Source organism: Lipotes vexillifer, unplaced genomic scaffold (genome assembly GCF_000442215.2).
Source record: "Lipotes vexillifer unplaced genomic scaffold, Lipotes_vexillifer_v1.1 scaffold853, whole genome shotgun sequence".
Taxonomy (NCBI): Eukaryota; Metazoa; Chordata; class Mammalia; order Artiodactyla; family Lipotidae; genus Lipotes; species Lipotes vexillifer.
Genome location: NW_006792734.1, coordinates 730,530 through 747,715, shown reverse-complemented (window position 1 = coordinate 747,715; position 17,186 = coordinate 730,530). Strand labels below are relative to the sequence as shown.

General features: G+C 36.9%; 1 protein-coding gene across 1 annotated transcript in view; it reads left to right on the top strand.

Moving 5' to 3' along the window:
* The window catches only part of ACAP2 (ArfGAP with coiled-coil, ankyrin repeat and PH domains 2), a 161,100-nt gene that overhangs the window by 95,809 nt on the left and 48,105 nt on the right, over positions 1–17,186 (top strand). The window contains exons 5-6 of the mRNA XM_007465849.1: positions 5,991–6,049; positions 13,923–14,106. Of these exons, the coding sequence (XP_007465911.1) occupies positions 5,991–6,049; positions 13,923–14,106 (243 nt within the window). The remainder of the gene's footprint in view (positions 1–5,990; positions 6,050–13,922; positions 14,107–17,186) is intronic.

Below are 17,186 nucleotides of genomic sequence, written 5' to 3'. Positions count from 1 at the left end.
TTATCCCTAAGCATTTCCTATTTTTTGGTGCTATTGTAAGTGATATATTTTAAAGTTCAGTTTCTAATTGGTCATTGCTGGTGTATAGAAATACCACTGAATCTTGTATACTGACTTTATTTCTGCAGACTTGCTAAATTCACTTATTAGTTCTAGTAGGCTTTCCTGTAGTTTCTCTTTAGTTATGTTTGTTCATTTGTTTTGTTTTTTAGATTCCATATATAAGTGAAATCATATAATATTTGTCTTTCTTTGTCTGACTATTTGACATAGCATAACACCCTCTAGGTCCATGCATGTTGTAGCAAATGGCAAATATTAGAAGTCATAGCCACAGCAGTCAGACAAGAAAAATAAAAGGAATGCAGGTTGCAAAAGAAGATATAAAACTGTCAGTGTTTGCAGATGCCATATGATACTATATATACAAAATCCTAAAGATGCCACCAAAAAACTACTGGAACTCGCCAATGAATTCAGTAAAGTTGCAGGATACATAATTTTTTTTTAACATCTTTATTGGAGTATAATTGCTTTACAGTGGTGTATTAATTTCTGATTTATAACAAAGTGAATCAGTTATACATATACATATGTTCCCATATCTCTTCCCTCTTGCGTCTCCCTCCCTCCCACCCTCCCTATCCCACCCCTCTAGGTGGTCACAAAGCACCGAGCTGATCTCCCTGTGCTATGTGGCTGCTTCCCCCTAGCTATCTATTTTACGTTTGGTAGTGTATATATGTCCATGCCACTCTCTCACTTTGTCACAGCTTACCCTTACCCCTCTCCATATCCTCAAGTCCATTCTCTAGTAGGTCTGTGTCTTTATTCCCGTCTTACCCCTAGGTTCTTCATGACCTTTTTTTTTTTCTTAGATTCTGTATATATGTGTTAACTTACGGTATTTGTTTTTCTCTTTCTGACTTACTTCACTCTGTATGACAGACTCTAGGTCCATCCACCTCACTACAAATAGGATACGTAATTAATATGCAGAAATCTGTTACATTTCTATACACTAACAATGAAGTAACAAACAGTCCCATTTACAGTCACATCCAGAAGAATAAAATACATGGAAATAAATCTAACTAAGGAAATAAAAGACTTAGAAAACTATGTGACACTGATCAAAGAAATTAAAGATGACACATACAGATGGAAAGGTATACTGTGCTCATAGATTGAAAGAAATAATATTTTTAAAATGACCATACTACCTCAGACGGTGTGGGGATTCATTGTAATCCTTATCAAAATCCCAATTACATTTTTCACAGAACTGGAAAAAATAATTCTGAAATATGTATGGAAACACGAAAGACCCGAAGTAGCCAAAACAATCTTAAGAAAGAAGAACAAAGCTGGAGGTATCATGCACCTTCATCTCAAACTATACTACAAAGCTGCAGTAATCAAAACAGTATGGTAGTGGCACAAAAACAGACACATAGATCAAGGGGACAGAATAGAGAGCCCAGAAATGAACCCACATTTATATGGGCAATTAATATATAACAAAGGAGGCAAGAGTACACAGTGGGGGAAAGGCAGACTCTTCAATAAATGGTGTTAGGAAAACTGGGCAGCTACATGCAAAAGAATCAGATGACTACATTCTCACACCATATACAAAAATAAACTCAAAATGGATTAAAGACTTAAATGTAAGATCTGAAACCATAAAACTTCTAGAAGGAAACATAGGCAGTATGCTCTTTGACATCTGTCTTAGCAATATTTTTTTGGCTATGTCTCCACAGTCAAGGGAAACAAAAGCAAAGATAAGCAAATGGGACTACATGAAACTAAAAAAGCTTTTATACAGTGAAGGAAGCCATGAACAAAACGAAAAGGCAGCCTACTGAGTGGGAGATGTTTGCAAATGTTATATCCAACAAGGGGTCAATATCCCAAATATACAAGGAACTCATACAACTCAGCATCAAAAAAACCCCCAAATACCCCAATTAAAATAATGGGCAGAGGACCTGAATAGACATTTTTCCAAAGAAGACATACAGATGGTCAACAGGCACATGAAAAAATGCTTACCATCACTAGTCATCAGGGAAATGCAAATCAAAACCACAATGAGATATAACCTCACATTTGTCAGAATGGCTGTTATCCAAACGTTAACAAGTAACAAGCATTGGTGAGGATGTGGAGACAGGTAAATCCTTGTGTGCTGTTGATGGGAATATAAATTGGTACAGCCACTATGGAAAACAGTATGGAAATTCCTCAAAAAACTAAAAGAAAAACTACCATATGGTCCAGCAAGTTCACTCTTGGGTACTTAACCAAAGAAAACAAAAACACTAGAAAAGATATATACATATACACCCCTGTGTTCATTGCAGCATTATTCACAATAGGCAAGATATGGAAGCAATCTAAGTGCCTATCAGTAGGTGAATGGATGAAGAAGGTGTGGTGTATATATTACATGTATAGTTTATATACAGTGGAATATTATTCAGCCATAAAAAAGAATGCAACCTTGCCATTTGTGACAAATGGGGTGGACCTAGAGGGTGTTAAAGTTATTTTCAAATTTAAATTTATTTATTTATCTATTTATTTTTGGCTGTGTTGGGTCTTCATTTCCGTGCGAGGGCTTTCTCCAGTTGCGGCGAGTGGGGGCCACTCTTGATTGCAGTGCGCAGGCCTCTCATTGTCACGGCCTCTCCTGTTGTGGAGCACAGGCTTCAGACGTGCAGGCTCAGTAGTTGTGGCTCACGGGCTTAGTTGCTCTGCGGCATGTGGGATCTTCCCAGACCAGGGCACAAACCTGTGTCCCCTGCATTGGCAGGCAGATTCTTAACCACTGCACCACCAGGGAAACCCCAAATTTAAATGTAACAAAATTGATTCCTTGTGTACAGTTTTATGAGTTTTGACAAATGCATACAGTTGGGTCTCCATACCTCAATCAAGATGCAGTTTCTTTAACTCTCGAAATACTCTTATTAACCCATTGTTAGTCACCCTTTCCTTATTCCTCCTACGATTGTAAATTGCTGATTTGATATCCATCCTATAGTTCTGCCTTTTCCTAAATGTCATATAACTGGACTCATTCAGTTTGTACCCTTTTGAATATGACTTATTTATCAAAATGCATTGAGATTCATATATGTGGTTGCATGTATTAATAGTTCTTTCTTTTTTATTGCTGAGTAGTATTCCATTGTGTAGATATGCTATAGTTTGTTTCTCCAAGGACGTTTGGGTTGTGTCCAATTTTTGGCAATTAGGAATGAAACTGCTAAAAAACATTTGTATACAGATTTTGTTATGAACCTAAGTTTTCATTTCTCTTGGGCAAATACCTAAGACTGGGGTTGCTAGGTTTTATGTAAAGTTAGCTTTAACTTTATAGGATAGGGGAGGTTTTTCACTATAGATTCTATTCTATTTCTTTAATTCTGTTTAGGTTTCTTTCTTTTTTTTTTTTTTGGCCATGCCATGTGGCTTGTGGGATCTCAGTTCCCCGACCAGAGGTTGAACCCAGGCCATGGCAGTAAAAGCCCAGAATCCTAACCATTAGGCCACCAGGGAACTCTGTTTAGGTTTCTGATACCTTTTTTAAACATTTTTTTTATTGAAGTATAGTTGATTTACAAAGTTGTATTAGTTTCTGGTATACAACAAAGTGATTCAGTTATGTGTGTGTGTGTGTGTGTGTGTGTGTCCTTTTTCACATTCTTTTCCACTATAGTTTATTACAGAATATTCAATATAGTTCCCTGTGCTATACAGTAGTACCTTGTTGTTATCCATCCTATATGTAATAGTTTGCATCTGCTAATCCCGAACCCTCAATCCTTCCCTCCCTCACCTCCCCTCCTCCTTGGCAACCACAAGTCTATTCTCTATGTCTGTGTGTCTGTTTCTGTTTCGTAGATAAATTCATTTGTATCATATTTTAGATTCCACATATAAGTGATATCACATAATATTTGTCTTTCTCTGGCTGACTTCACTTAGTATGATAATCTCTAAGTCCACCCATGTTGCTGCAAATGGCATTATTTCATTCCTTCTTATGGCTGAGTAATATTCCATGTATCCATTCATCTGTTGATGGACATTTAGGTTGCTTCCATGTCTTGGCTATTGTAGATAGTGCTGCTATGAACATTGGGGTGCATGTATCTTTTCAAATTAGAGTTTTCTCTGGAAGTATGCCCAGGAGGGGGATTGCTGGATCTTATGGCAACTCTATTTTTAGTTTTTTAAGGAACCTCCATACTGTTTTCCCTAGTGGCTGCACCAATTTACGTTCTTACCAACAATGTAGGAGGGTTCCCTTTTCTCTACACCCTCTCCAGCATTTATTATTTGTAGACTTTTTAATGATGGCCATTCTGACTGGTGTGAAGTGAGACCTTATTGTAGTTTTGATTTGCATTTATCTAATAATTAGAGAAGTTGAGCATCTTTTCCTGTACCTATTGGCCATCTGTATGTTTTCTTTGGAGAAATGTCTACTTAGGTCTTCTGCCCATTTTTTGATTTGTTTGTTTGTGTTTTTGTTATTGAGTTGTATGAGCTCTTTGTATATTTTGGAAATTAAGCCCTCGTCAGTCACAACATTTGCAAATTTTTTCTTCCAGTCTGTAGGTTGTCTTTCATTTTGTTCATGGTTTCCTTTGCTGTTCAAAAGCTTCTAAGTTTGATTAGATCCCATTTGTTTATTTTTGCTTTTATTTCTATTGCCTTGGGAAACTGCCCTAAGAAAACGTTGCTACAGTTGAGCTTTGTTAGTTTTTGTCCTTCAGAGTATTTCCCCATCTCATCTATTCAATTTATCGGCATAAAATTGTTCCCCTGATTATCCTTTTTTAATATCTGTAGAATCTGTGGTGAAGCCATCTCTCTCCTTTTTATTGTATGAAATTAGTGTCCTCTTTCTTCCTGATCACTTTGGTTGTGGGTTTATCTATTTTAGATCTTCTTAAAGAACTAGCTTTAGGTTTCATTGGGTTTTGGCTATTGATTTTTTGTTTTCTATTTAGTTGCCTTCCAAACTGATCTTCATTATTTCCTTTCTTCTGCTTAATTTGGGTTTAATACTTTTGGATTAACATAATACAAAACTGTTTTTCCTTTGGAAGTGAATTGACAGATTTTGAAACCCTGTACTCAATCCAGGTGTGTGTGTGTGTGTGTGTGTGTGTGTGTGTGTGTGTGTGTGTGTATTTGGCATTTAGGCAAGGACGTCGACTTTGCTAATACTAAGATTCCATAGAGACTGAATTTTTTTGGTACTGCTTTTAGTTAGTTGAAGGACATAAGGTTTTCTTTTTGTTTTTAATATTTATTTTTCTGCCTCTTCATCTGGCATGTGTTTCAAGTTCTGAATGAAGTGTATCTGTAAATTATGAAAGTACTTGGAATTCCCATGCCAAGCCCTGTGAAATTTACCACACAGAGTTAAAATTTTATTCTCATTTTTAATCTTAGCAATAATTTAACCTGAAGGGCTATATATTATTTACTTGAATTCTGAATTTAAGACATTTAAATCCACAGGTCTTCCCAAATGAGAAACCTCTAACTAAGGTATAAGGCAGTTCTAGAGTTGTTTTCATTTGTTTTGTTTTAATATATTAGAGTAAGAAATTTCTGTGGTGGATAGAGTAGAATTTGTATTACTCTTTTAGGTTGTCTTCCAAAGCCTGAATTAGAGTCAAGGAAATAAATTGCTCTACTGATTGAACATTGTATTTAAATATTAATGCACATTTCATTCCTCTGTAAATAGAAGTAATTTTATTTTTTAAACAGATGAAATTGGCTTGAAAATCAGTTTGTTTCTTTTTTAAATACTTATTTCTTATGCAATGTTCAGTAAGAAATGTAGGTGTTATTAGACTTGGAATATTGTTGGAAGGATGTAATATTTACGGAACTACATGAAAATTATTTTCTTTGTTTACATTTCTAATTGTTTAATGTTCCTTCTTTTCTTTTAGATCCTATTTGACCAAACTCAGAGATCGATTAAGGCACAGCTTCAGAACTTTGTCAAAGAGTAAGTCAGTTGCAGTGAAAAGAAAAGAAAAGCAACCAGTTAATGATCACATCTGGGAGTTGGTATCTTTTGAGAGAACTTAGAAACAAGACTTAGTGAAAATATGGGGGTTTTTGTGTGTTTTTTGCTTTGTGAAATTTATATTGCATTTTTTCCTGAATTACTCTATAAAGGAGTCAGACTTCATGCCTTTCAATGAATCATTTATACTGTGAAATTTGTGTTCAGGATACATAGTTCAAATTGTTACAGACTAAAAAAAATTTTTTAATGTAAATAACCTAATCTTTAATAATCAAAGCAGATCCCAAAAGTGGTTGAAATACTGTTAGTTATTCTAGTTGTCTCAATATGGTATTTTCTTTGTAGAGAAGATAATAGAATATACGAGAATGAGTGATGAAGGTGCATAATAAGTAATGAAAGCAAACCCTTTGTGTCACATTCATCACATTTTATATGTGAAATAAAATGAAACTAGAAATAAAAAAATTATCTGAACTTCCAGGTAGGAACATTTTCCTTTTCCACATTAATAATTTCACTTTATGTCTTTTAATTCCTGACTGAGAATATATTAAATTACAGATAAAGTTGATTATGATATAGTATTCAGATGTTAAAAGCTATAAATAGTGGCAGATCTCATGAACATAATGCACTTCTGTTTTAGTAGGTTAGAATTTGTTGTTCTGGAGTGATGTCTTGCAGATCATTTATAAATCACTTCAAAATAGACTAATATTCAGAATGTCCTTATAGAGTGTATACATGAAAATTTTATGGCTTCTTATTAAAGTCTTTGCTAGGTACACGTTATTATTATTGTTATTATTTTAAAGTCATTTGTCTTCAAGTTACCTTGCCTAATTCCTTGGTAGAAAAAGTAAAAGGATGTTATATGTTTACCTAAGATCATTAATGAATCAGGTTTCAGATTTTCAGACTACTGAAATGGATACTGTTATTCTGTACTGGTACATAATTCTTTTAGAAAGCATTCTTCTGTGTGTGTGTTTTAAGAATATATTCATGTCCTTTGGCCTCCTAATTTTTTCAACAATAAATGAATGTTGTTTCTTAAAGTGTGGTCTGTAGACCACCATAACAGTGAAATCAAGGGCGTTTCTTAAGAAAATCCCTCAGATTTCTAGGGCTTATCCCGAAAACACAAAAGAATTGTAATCTCTGGTAGAGGACCTTGGAACTTGCATTTTTAACAAGTTCCCTATGGTATATACTACTGTTTAAAAATCATTTGGTCTTTTTTTTTTTTTAATTGGGGTATAGTTGCTTTACAATGTTGTGTAAGTTTCTGCTGTATAGCGAAGTGAATCAGCTATATGTATACATATATCCCCTCTTTTTTGCATTTCCTTCCCATTTAGGTCACCACAGAGTATTAAGTAGAGTTCCCTGTGCTATACAGCATGTTCTCATTAGTTACCTATTTTATACATATTACTTTGTATATGTCAATCCCAGTCTCCCAATTCACCCCACACATCCCTGCCCCTGCCTTGGTGTCCATATGTTTTTTCTCTACGTCTGTGTCTCTATTTCTGCCTTGCAAACAGGTTCATCTGTACCATTTTTCTACATTCCACATATATGTGTTAATACACGATATTTGTTTTTCTCTTTCTGACTTACTTCACTCTGTATGACAGTCTCTAGGTCCATCCACATTGCTACAAATGACCCAATTTCATTCCTTTTTATGGCTGAGTAATTTTCCATTATATATATGTACCACACCTTTATCCGTTCATCTGTCAGAGGGCATTTAGGTTGCTTCCATGACCTGGCTATTGTAAATAGTGCTGCAGTGAACACTGGGGTACATCTGTCTTTTTGAATTATGGTTTTCTCTGGGTATATGCCCAGTAGTGGGATTGCTGGGTCATATGCTAATTCTGTTTTTAGTTTTTAAAGGAACCTTCATACTGTCCTCCACAGTGGGTGTATCAGTTTACATTTCCACCAACAGTTGCAAGACGGTTCCCTTTTCTTCACACCCTCTCCAGCATTTATTGTTTGTAGATTTTTTGATGATGGCCATTCTGACTGGTGTGAAGTGATACCTCATTGTAGTTTTGATTTGCATTTCTCTAATAATTAGTGATATTGAGCATTTTTTCATGTGCCTCTTGGCCATCTGTATGTCTTCTTTGGAGGAATGGCTATTTAGGTCTTCCCCTCATTTTTTTTTTTTTTTGTGGTACGCGGGCCTCTCACTGTTGTGGCCTCTCCCATCGCGGAGCACAGGCTCCGGACGCGCAGGCCCAGCGGCCATGGCTCACAGGCCCAGCCGCTCCGCGGCATGTGGGATCTTCCCGGACCGGGGCACGAACCCGCGTCCCCTGCATCGGCAGGCGGACTCTCAACCACTGCGCCACCAGGGAAGCCCTTTCTGCTCATTTTTTGATTGGGTTTGTTTTTTTGATATTGAGATGCATGAGCTATTTGTATTTTTTGGAGATTAATCCCTTGTCCATTGCTTCGTTTGTAAATATTTTCTCTCATTCTGTGGGTTGTCTTTTCATCTTGTTTATGGTTTCCTTTGCTGTGCGAAAGCTTTTAAGTTTTATTAGGTCCCATTTGTTTGTTTTTATTTTTATTACTGAAGGAGGTGGGTCAAAAAAGGTCTTGATGTGATTTATGTCAAAAAGTGTTCTTCCTATGTTTTCCTCTAAGAGTTTTATAGTGTCTGGTCTTACATTTGGGTCTTTAATCCATTTTGAGTTTATTTTTGTGTATGGTGTTAGGGAGTGTTCTAATTTCATTCTTTTACATGTAGCTGTCCGGTTTTCCCAGCACCACTTATTGAAGAGACTGTCTTTTCTCCACTATATATTTTTGCCTCCTTTGTCATAGATTAGGTAACCATAGTTGCATGGGTTTATCTCTGGGGTTTCTGTCCTGTTACATTGGTCTGTATTTCTGTTTTTGTGCCAGTACCATAGTCTCTTGATTACTGTATCTTTGTAGTATGGTCTGAAGTCAGAGAGCCTGATTCCTCCAGCTCCATTTTTCTTTCTCAAGATTGCTTTGGCTCTTCCTGGTCTTTTGTGTCTCCATACAAATTGTGCAATTTTTTGTTCTAGTTCTGTGAAAAGTGCCATTGGTAATTTGTTAGGAATTACATTGAATCTGTAGATGGCTTTGGGTAGTATAGTCATTTTCATAATTTTGATTCTTCCAATCCAAGAACATGCTATATCTCTCCCATTTGTTTGTGTCATCTTTGATTTCTTTCATCAGTGTCTTGTAGTTTTCCACATACAGGTCTTTTGTCTCCTTAAAAGGTTTATTCCTAGGTATTTTATTCTTTTTGTTGCATTGGTGAGTGGGATTATTTCCTTAATTTCTCTTTCTGATCTTTTGTTGTTAGTGTATAGGAATGCCAGAGATTTCTGTGCATTAATTTTGTATCCTGCAAATTTACCAAATTCATTGATTAGCTCTAGTAGTTTTCTGGTGGCATCTTTAGGATCTTCTACATATAGTATCCTGTCATTTGAAAAGTGACAGTTTTACTTCTTTTCCAATTTGTATTCCTTTTATTTCTTTTTCTTCTCTGATTGCTGTGGCTAGGACTTCCAAAACTATGTTGAATAATAGTGGTGAGAGTGGACATCCTCGTCTTGTTCCTGATCTTAGAAGAAATGCTTTCAGTTTTTCACCATTGAGAATGATGTTTCCTGTGGGTTTGTCAGATATGGCCTTTATTATGTTGAGGTAGGTTCCCTCTATGCCCATTTTCTGGAGAGTTTTTATCATAAATGGTGTTGAATTTTGTCAAAAGCTTTTTCTGTATCTATTGAGATGATCATATGGTTTTTATTCTTCAATTTGTTAATATGGTGTATCACATTGATTGGTTTGCATATATTGAAGAATCCTTGCATCCCTGGAATAAATCGCACTTGATCATGGTGTATGCTCCTTTTAATGTGTTGTTGGATTCTGTTTGCTCGTATTTTGTTGAGGATTTTTGCATCTATATTCATCATTGATATTGGTCTGTAATTCTCTGTTTTTGTGATATCTTTGTCTGGTTTCGGTATCAGGGTGATGGTGGCCTTGTAGAATGAGCTTGGGAGTGTTCCTCTCTCTGCATTTTTTTGGAATAGTTTGAGAAGGATGGGCGTTAGCTGTTCTCTAAATGTTTGATAGAATTCGCCTGTGAAGCCGTCTGGTCCTGGACTTTTTGTTTGTTGGAAACTTTTTTTTTTTTTGCGGTACGTGGGCCTCTCACTGTTGTGGCCTCTCCTGTTGCGGAGCACAGGCTCCGGACGCACAGGCTCAGCGGCCATGGCTCACGGGCGCAGCCGCTCCGTGGCACGTGGGATCTTCCCAGACCGGGGCACAAACCCGTGTCCCCTGCATCAGCAGGCGGACTCTCAACCACTGCGCCACCAGGGAAGCCCAGTTTTATTGATCTTTGCTCTTGTTTTCTTTGTTTCTGTTTCATTTATTTCTGCTCTGATCTTTATGATTTCTTTCCATCTACTAACGTTGGTTTTTTTTGTTTTGTTTTTTGTTTTGTTTTCTTCTTCTTTCTCTAGTCCCTTTAGGTGTAAGGTTAGATTGTTTATTTGAGATTTTTCGTGTTTCTTGAGGTAGGATTTTATTGCTATAAACTTCCCTCTTAGAATTGCTTTTGCTGCATACCATAGGTTTTGGGTTGTCCTGCTTTTGTTGTCATTTGTCTCTAGGTATTTTTTGATTTCCTCTTTGATTTCTTCAGTGATCTCTTGGTTATTTAGTAGCATATTGTTTAGCCTCCCTGTGCTTGTGTTTTTTTTACAGTTTTTTTCCTGTAATTGATTTCTAGTCTCATAGCATTGTGGTAGGAAAAGATGCTTGATACGATTTCAATTTTCTTAAATTTCCTGAGGCTTGATTTGTGACCCAAGATGTAATGTATCCTGGATAGTGTTCCATGTACACTTGAGAAGAAAGTGTATTCTGCTGCTTTCAGGTGGAATGTCCTATAAATATCAATTAAATCCATCTCGTTTAAAGCTTGTGTTTCCGTGTTAATTTTCTGTCTGGATAATCTGTCTGTTGGTGTAAATGAAGTGTTAAGGTCCCCCACTATTATTGTGTTACTGCCAGTTTCCTCTTTTATGGCTGTTAACATTTGTCTTATGTATTGAGGTGCTCCTATGTTGGGTGCATGTATATTTGTAATTGTTATATCTTCTTCTTGGATTGATCCCTTTATCATTATGTAGTGCTCTTCCTTGTCTCTTGTAACAGTCTATATTTTAAAGTCTATCTTATCTGGTATGAGTAAGTCTATCTCATCTGATATGAGTATTCCATGCACATGGAAATCAAAATCTTTTGATTTCCATGTGCATGGAATATCTTTTTCCATCCCCTTACTTTCAGTCTGTATGTGTCCCTAGGTCTGAAGTGGGTCTCTTGTAGACAGCATATATATGGGTCTTGTTTTTGTATCCATTCAGCGAGCTTGTGTCTTTTGGTTGGAGCATTTAATCCATTCACATGTAAGGTAATTATCGATATGTAAGTTCTATTACCTTTTTCTTAATTGTTTTGGGTTGTTTTTCTAGGTCTTTTTCTTCTCTTGTGTTTCCGGCTTAGAGGAGTTCCTTTAGCATTTGTTGTAGAGTTGGTTTGGTGGTTCTGAAGTCTCTTAGCTTTTGCTTGTCTGTAAAGCTTTTGATTTCTCTGTTGAATCTGAGTAGATTAATCTTGGTTGTAGGTTTTTCCCTTTCACCACCTTAAATATATCCTGCCACTCCAACGTGGCCTGCAGAGTTTCTGTTGAAAAAATCATCTGATAACCTTACAGGGATTCCCTTGTATGTTATTTTTTACTTTTTCCTTGCTGCTTAATATATTTTCTTTGTATTTAATTTTTTTTAATGTGATTAATATGTGTCTCGGTGTGTTTTTCCTTGGGTTTATACCGTATGGGACTCTCTGCACTTCCTGGACTTGATTGACTATTTCCTTTCCCATGTTAGGGATGTTTTCAACTATAGTCTCTTCAGATATTTTCTCAGACCCTTTCTCTTTCTCTTCTTCCTCTGGCACTTCTGTAATTTGAATGTAGGTGTGTTTAATGTTGTCCCAGAGGTCTCTGAGACTGTCCTTAATTCTTTTCATTCTTTTGTCTTTATTCTGCTCCACGGCAGTTATTTCCACCATTCTGTCTTCCAGCTTACTTATCCGTTCTTTTGCCTCAGTTATTCTGCTATTGATTCCTTCTAGAGTATTTTAAATTTCAGTTATTGTCTTGTTCATCACTGTTCTTTAGTTCTTCTAGGTCCTTGTTAAATGTTTCTTGTATTTTCTCCATTCTATTTCCAATATTTTGGATCATCTTTGAATGAATTCTTTTTCAGGTAGATTGCCTATTTCCTCTTCATTTGTTTGGTCTTGTGGGTGTTTACCTTGCTCCTTCATCTGCAACATATTTCTCTGTCTTCTCATTTTGTTTTACTTATTGTGTTTGGGGTCTCCTTTCCACAGGCTGCGGGGTTGTAGTTGCTCTTGGCTTCTGGTGTCTGCCCTCAGTGGGTGAGGTTGGTCCAGTGGCCTGTGTTGGCTTCCTGGTGTGGGGGACTGATGTTGGTGTTCTGGTGGGTGGAGCTGTATCTTGTCCCTCTGGTTAGCAGGGCTGTGTCAGGTGATGTGTTTTGGGTTGTCTGTGAGCTTTGTATGACTTCAGGAAGCCTGTATGCTAATGGTTGGGGTTGTGTTCCTGTCTTGCTAGTTGTTTGGTGTGAGGCGTCCAGCACTGGAGCTTGCTGGCCCTTGGGTGGAGCCGGGTCTTGGTGTTGAGATGGAGACATCTAGGAGAGCTCTCACCTATTAATATTCCCTGGGGCTGGGAGTTCTCTGGTGGTCCAGTGTCCTGGACTTGGCTGTCTCACCTCAGAAGCTCAGGCCTGACCCCTGGCCGGAGAACCAAGACCCTGCGAGCTGCACCACGTGAGAGAAAAAAAATAAAAATAGGAAACGAACAAGCAAAACCCCCAAGACAAATGGTAAAAGCAAAACCAAACACACAAAAATACACAAAGAAACACACACACACACACATACACACACACAAAAACAGGGGAAAAAAAGGGCAAGATGGACTTACCTGGTGGTCCAGTGGGTAAGACTCCATGTCCCCAATGCAGGGGGCCTGGGTTCAGCCCCTGGTTGGGGAACTAAATCCCACATGCATGCCACAACTAAGAGTTCGCATGCCTCAAGTAAGAGTCTGCAGGCTGCAGTGAAGATCCCATGTGCCATAACTAAGACCCGGCACAGCCAAAATAAATAAATAAATATTTTTAAAAAACAACTTTACAGACTCACAGACTCAGAGAACAAATTTATGGTTATCAGGAGGGAAGGGTGGGGGAGGGATAGTTAGGGAGTTTGGGATTGACCAAAAAAAAAAAATTGTATATAACTATATTATACACCTGTAACTTATATAATATTTTATATCAACCATACATCAGTTAAAGAAAATAAAAATAAATGTAAAAAATAAAATGTAAAAAAAAATTAAAATTATTTGGTTAAATATTGGTACATGTCCCAGAATTTGTGTTTAGAAAAATTAACTTTGCCTTTTATGTTTCTGTAATGTTAATTTGATAATTTATTTTCACTTTAAATTGTATAGATTTAAAGGAAATGCTAGCTGACTATATCAGGAATAGTGTGTACTCATAAACTAATATATATGTTAGTTGGAAGAGCTATTGAGTGTCATTTGCAAATAAATAAATAAGTAGAGGAACATAAGAATTAAATTCTAAATGTTATTTTGGTAAAGTTTTTGATCCAGATAGTTTTATGAAAGTTTCACTATTTTAATTTTTTTTAGAGATCTTAGAAAATTCAAAGATGCCAAGAAGCAGTTTGAAAAAGTCAGTGAAGAAAAAGAAAACGCATTAGTAAAAAATGCCCAAGTACAGAGAAACAAACAGCATGAAGTTGAAGAAGCCACAAACATTCTGACAGCAACAAGAAAATGTTTTCGACATATAGCCCTAGATTACGTACTTCAGGTATGTTTATTATATGTTTTCAAAAAATGGTTATTAGGGCCTCCCTGGTGGTGCAGTGGTTGAGAGTCCGCCTGCCGATGCAGGGGACACGGGTTCGTGCCCTGGTCTGGGAAGATCCCACCTGCAGCGGAGTGGCTAGGCCTGTGAGCCATGGCCACTAAGCCTGCGCGTCCAGAGCCTGTGCTCTGCAACGGGTGAGGCCACAACAGTGAGAGGCCCGCGTACCGCAAAAAAAAAAAAAAGTTATTAAACGTGTTGTTACTTTTGAGTGATTGCACCCAAGGAAATAAATAGTACTATTTCTATAGTTTAAAATTAAACCATGATCTTTTGTGAAAAATTTCCATGTGTCTGGGTGTTTGTATATGCACTATATGTGTGTGCATGTGTATACCTTTAGTTCTGATTTCTTCCCCCGTTCACTTAACAGTATACTTCCCCCTTTCAAAATGTCATGAAAAGCGTTATTAATTGCTATATTTTATTCTGTGGAGATGCTGTGTCAATTTAATTAATATCTCGTTATCAGATATAGTGTTGCCAGTTTTTGCTGGCAATAGTGGAAATATAATTTTCAATAATTGTAAATGATAATAAGATCTTTGTATACAAATCTTTTGCCACATTTCTGATAATTTGTTGAGAGTAGATTCTTAGAGGTACAAAGGCTCACCATGTTGCCAAATGAAGAATATTTCTGGAAATAATGTTCTCATATTTGCATTAGGTGCTGCTTTTTAAAAGTAGAGATCGATATTTGGTAACTTGTGAGGTGATCTGGGACCGGGGAGTTCCCATAGATTGTTGACTTAACAGTGGTCACAGATTATTTCTTTAAAAGATACTTAAGGGCTTCCCTGGTGGCGCAGTGATTGGGAGTCTGCCTGCTGATGCAGGGGACGCAGGTTCATGCCCTGGTACGGGAAGATCCCATGTGCCGTAGAACGGCTGGGCCCGTGAGCCGTGACCACTGAGCCTGCACGTCCGGAGCCTGTGCTCCGCAATGGGAGAGGCCACAACAATGAGAGGCCTGCGTACCACAAAAAAAAAAAAAAAAAAAAAAAAATTAAGTAAACATATTGCTAATTAGTGATTAAAAACTACTCAGGTAACTTTGTGAAAACAGTAGAAAATGACTTTAAGATTTTTTTCTATTAAGTTCCTGTTCAGTAAGTGGGAAGTTAAATTTTTAAAAATGAAGTACACTCCAGTTATTAATGAAAGGCTTCTAGCATGGAGTAGTCTGTACCTCCTATCTCCTCTTATCTACCTCACATTTGTACCACTTCCTGCAGTAGTATGAGTACTGAGTCTGCCTGCTTCATTCTACTGAAATGGCTCATGTTAAGGCCTTATTCATTAGATATATTGTACTTTTTAACCAACTTGACTATTGTGTTTCACTGAAATAGTAGACCACACTCTCTTGAAACATACCTTTGTCTTGATGTATCTTAAACCACTTGCAGGTCATCATCTTAATTTATGTTTCTTTTCAGTTTCCACCTTGGGTTTCTCTCCTTTGTCCACCTTTTCAGACTCTCTATTAGGGTTCCATCTTAGGTCTTCCTGTTTTCTGATTTTATGATAATCCCTTACAGTTTATTCATGCCCTTTGCTTGAATTATCACCATATTACAAGCGACAAAATATATTTTTCTCACAAGTACCTCATTCCTTTTGTGTCTAAAACTAAAATCTTTCTTCTTCTCAAATGACTTCGTATTGCCGTTACCATACTGAGTAGTGTCACCCTCTTAATCATAGAAATCAGAATTGGAGAATCATATCAGATATTCTCCTCATTCTTAGCTGCTATATCTAACAGTCAAAATTGCCTTGAAAAGTTCTATGTACCTCTTAAACCTGTTCGTTCTCACTCTGCTGCAGCCCCAACACTAGTTCTTACTGCTTCTTGTCTAGAGTATTAAGATGTTCTCATAAAAATTGATCTTTCTTGTGTTGCTTTTAACCTGCCCATTAGCAATTCATTCTCTGTTCTGTGGTCACAATTACTCAAGCTTTTCCAGGCAAAATGAATCATTCTTATTTCTGTTTCCTCTGTGCTTCCATATTATTGTCATACACATTGCTGTTAGAGCACTTATCTCATTTATTGAAATTATTTATTTATATGTCTTTCCTACTCCTAGATTATATCCCTTCCCTCAAGTCCAGTGGTTGGAAAATAGATAGGTAATGTTTTTTGAAAGAGTGAACAGCCTAATTTTAAATTTTATTTGGGAAGGGGGGAAGTTACCTAAAATATTCATTATTTTCAAATTTACACATTATAAACTGTCCATTTCCTTTGATGTCCATCCAGTAGTTTTAAGTTAGGACGTCACCTCTCATAACTATTTGTTTGATTTTTCTAATGAGAACTGTTGCGTTATTTTACTATATGGCCAAAGTGTCTGTTTTAGAGAATAGTAAGTAAGAAATATTCAGATTTATAGTTTGTCATGCTTTAGTTTCTCTAAATATTTGAATATGCTTTTGTATTTTCAAATGTATGCTGTTTTTCATTGTCAAACAGAGGCATTTTTAACATTTTTCTAAGCTTTTACTTAGAGCATTTGAAAGTCAATCTTTTAGTTCTCAAAACTGAATAGACCTTGAAACAGAAATGCAGAAGAAACTAGTGCTTAGGTAAACAAAGTTATTAGATTTTTCTTGGTCTGTCTTTACTTATTTATTTATTTATTTTTGGCTGCATTGGGTCTTCGTAGCAGCACGCTGGCTTTCTCTAGTTGCGTCAAGCGGGGGCTACTCTTCATTGCAGTGCACAGGCTTCTCATTGCAGTATCTTCTCTTGTTGCAGAACACGGGCTCTAGGCACGTGGGCTTCAGTAGTTGTGGCATGCAGGCTCAGTAGTTGTGGCTCATGGGCTCTAGAGCACAGGCTCAGTAGTTGTGGCACACGGGCTTAGTTGTTCCACAGCATGTGGGATCTTCCCAGAGCAGGGCTCGAACCCGTGTCCCCTGCATTGGCAGGCGGATTCTTAACCACTGCACCACCAGGGAATTCCCCCTTGGTCTGTTTTTGTTTGTTTTTTTTTTTTTTGCGGTACGCGGGC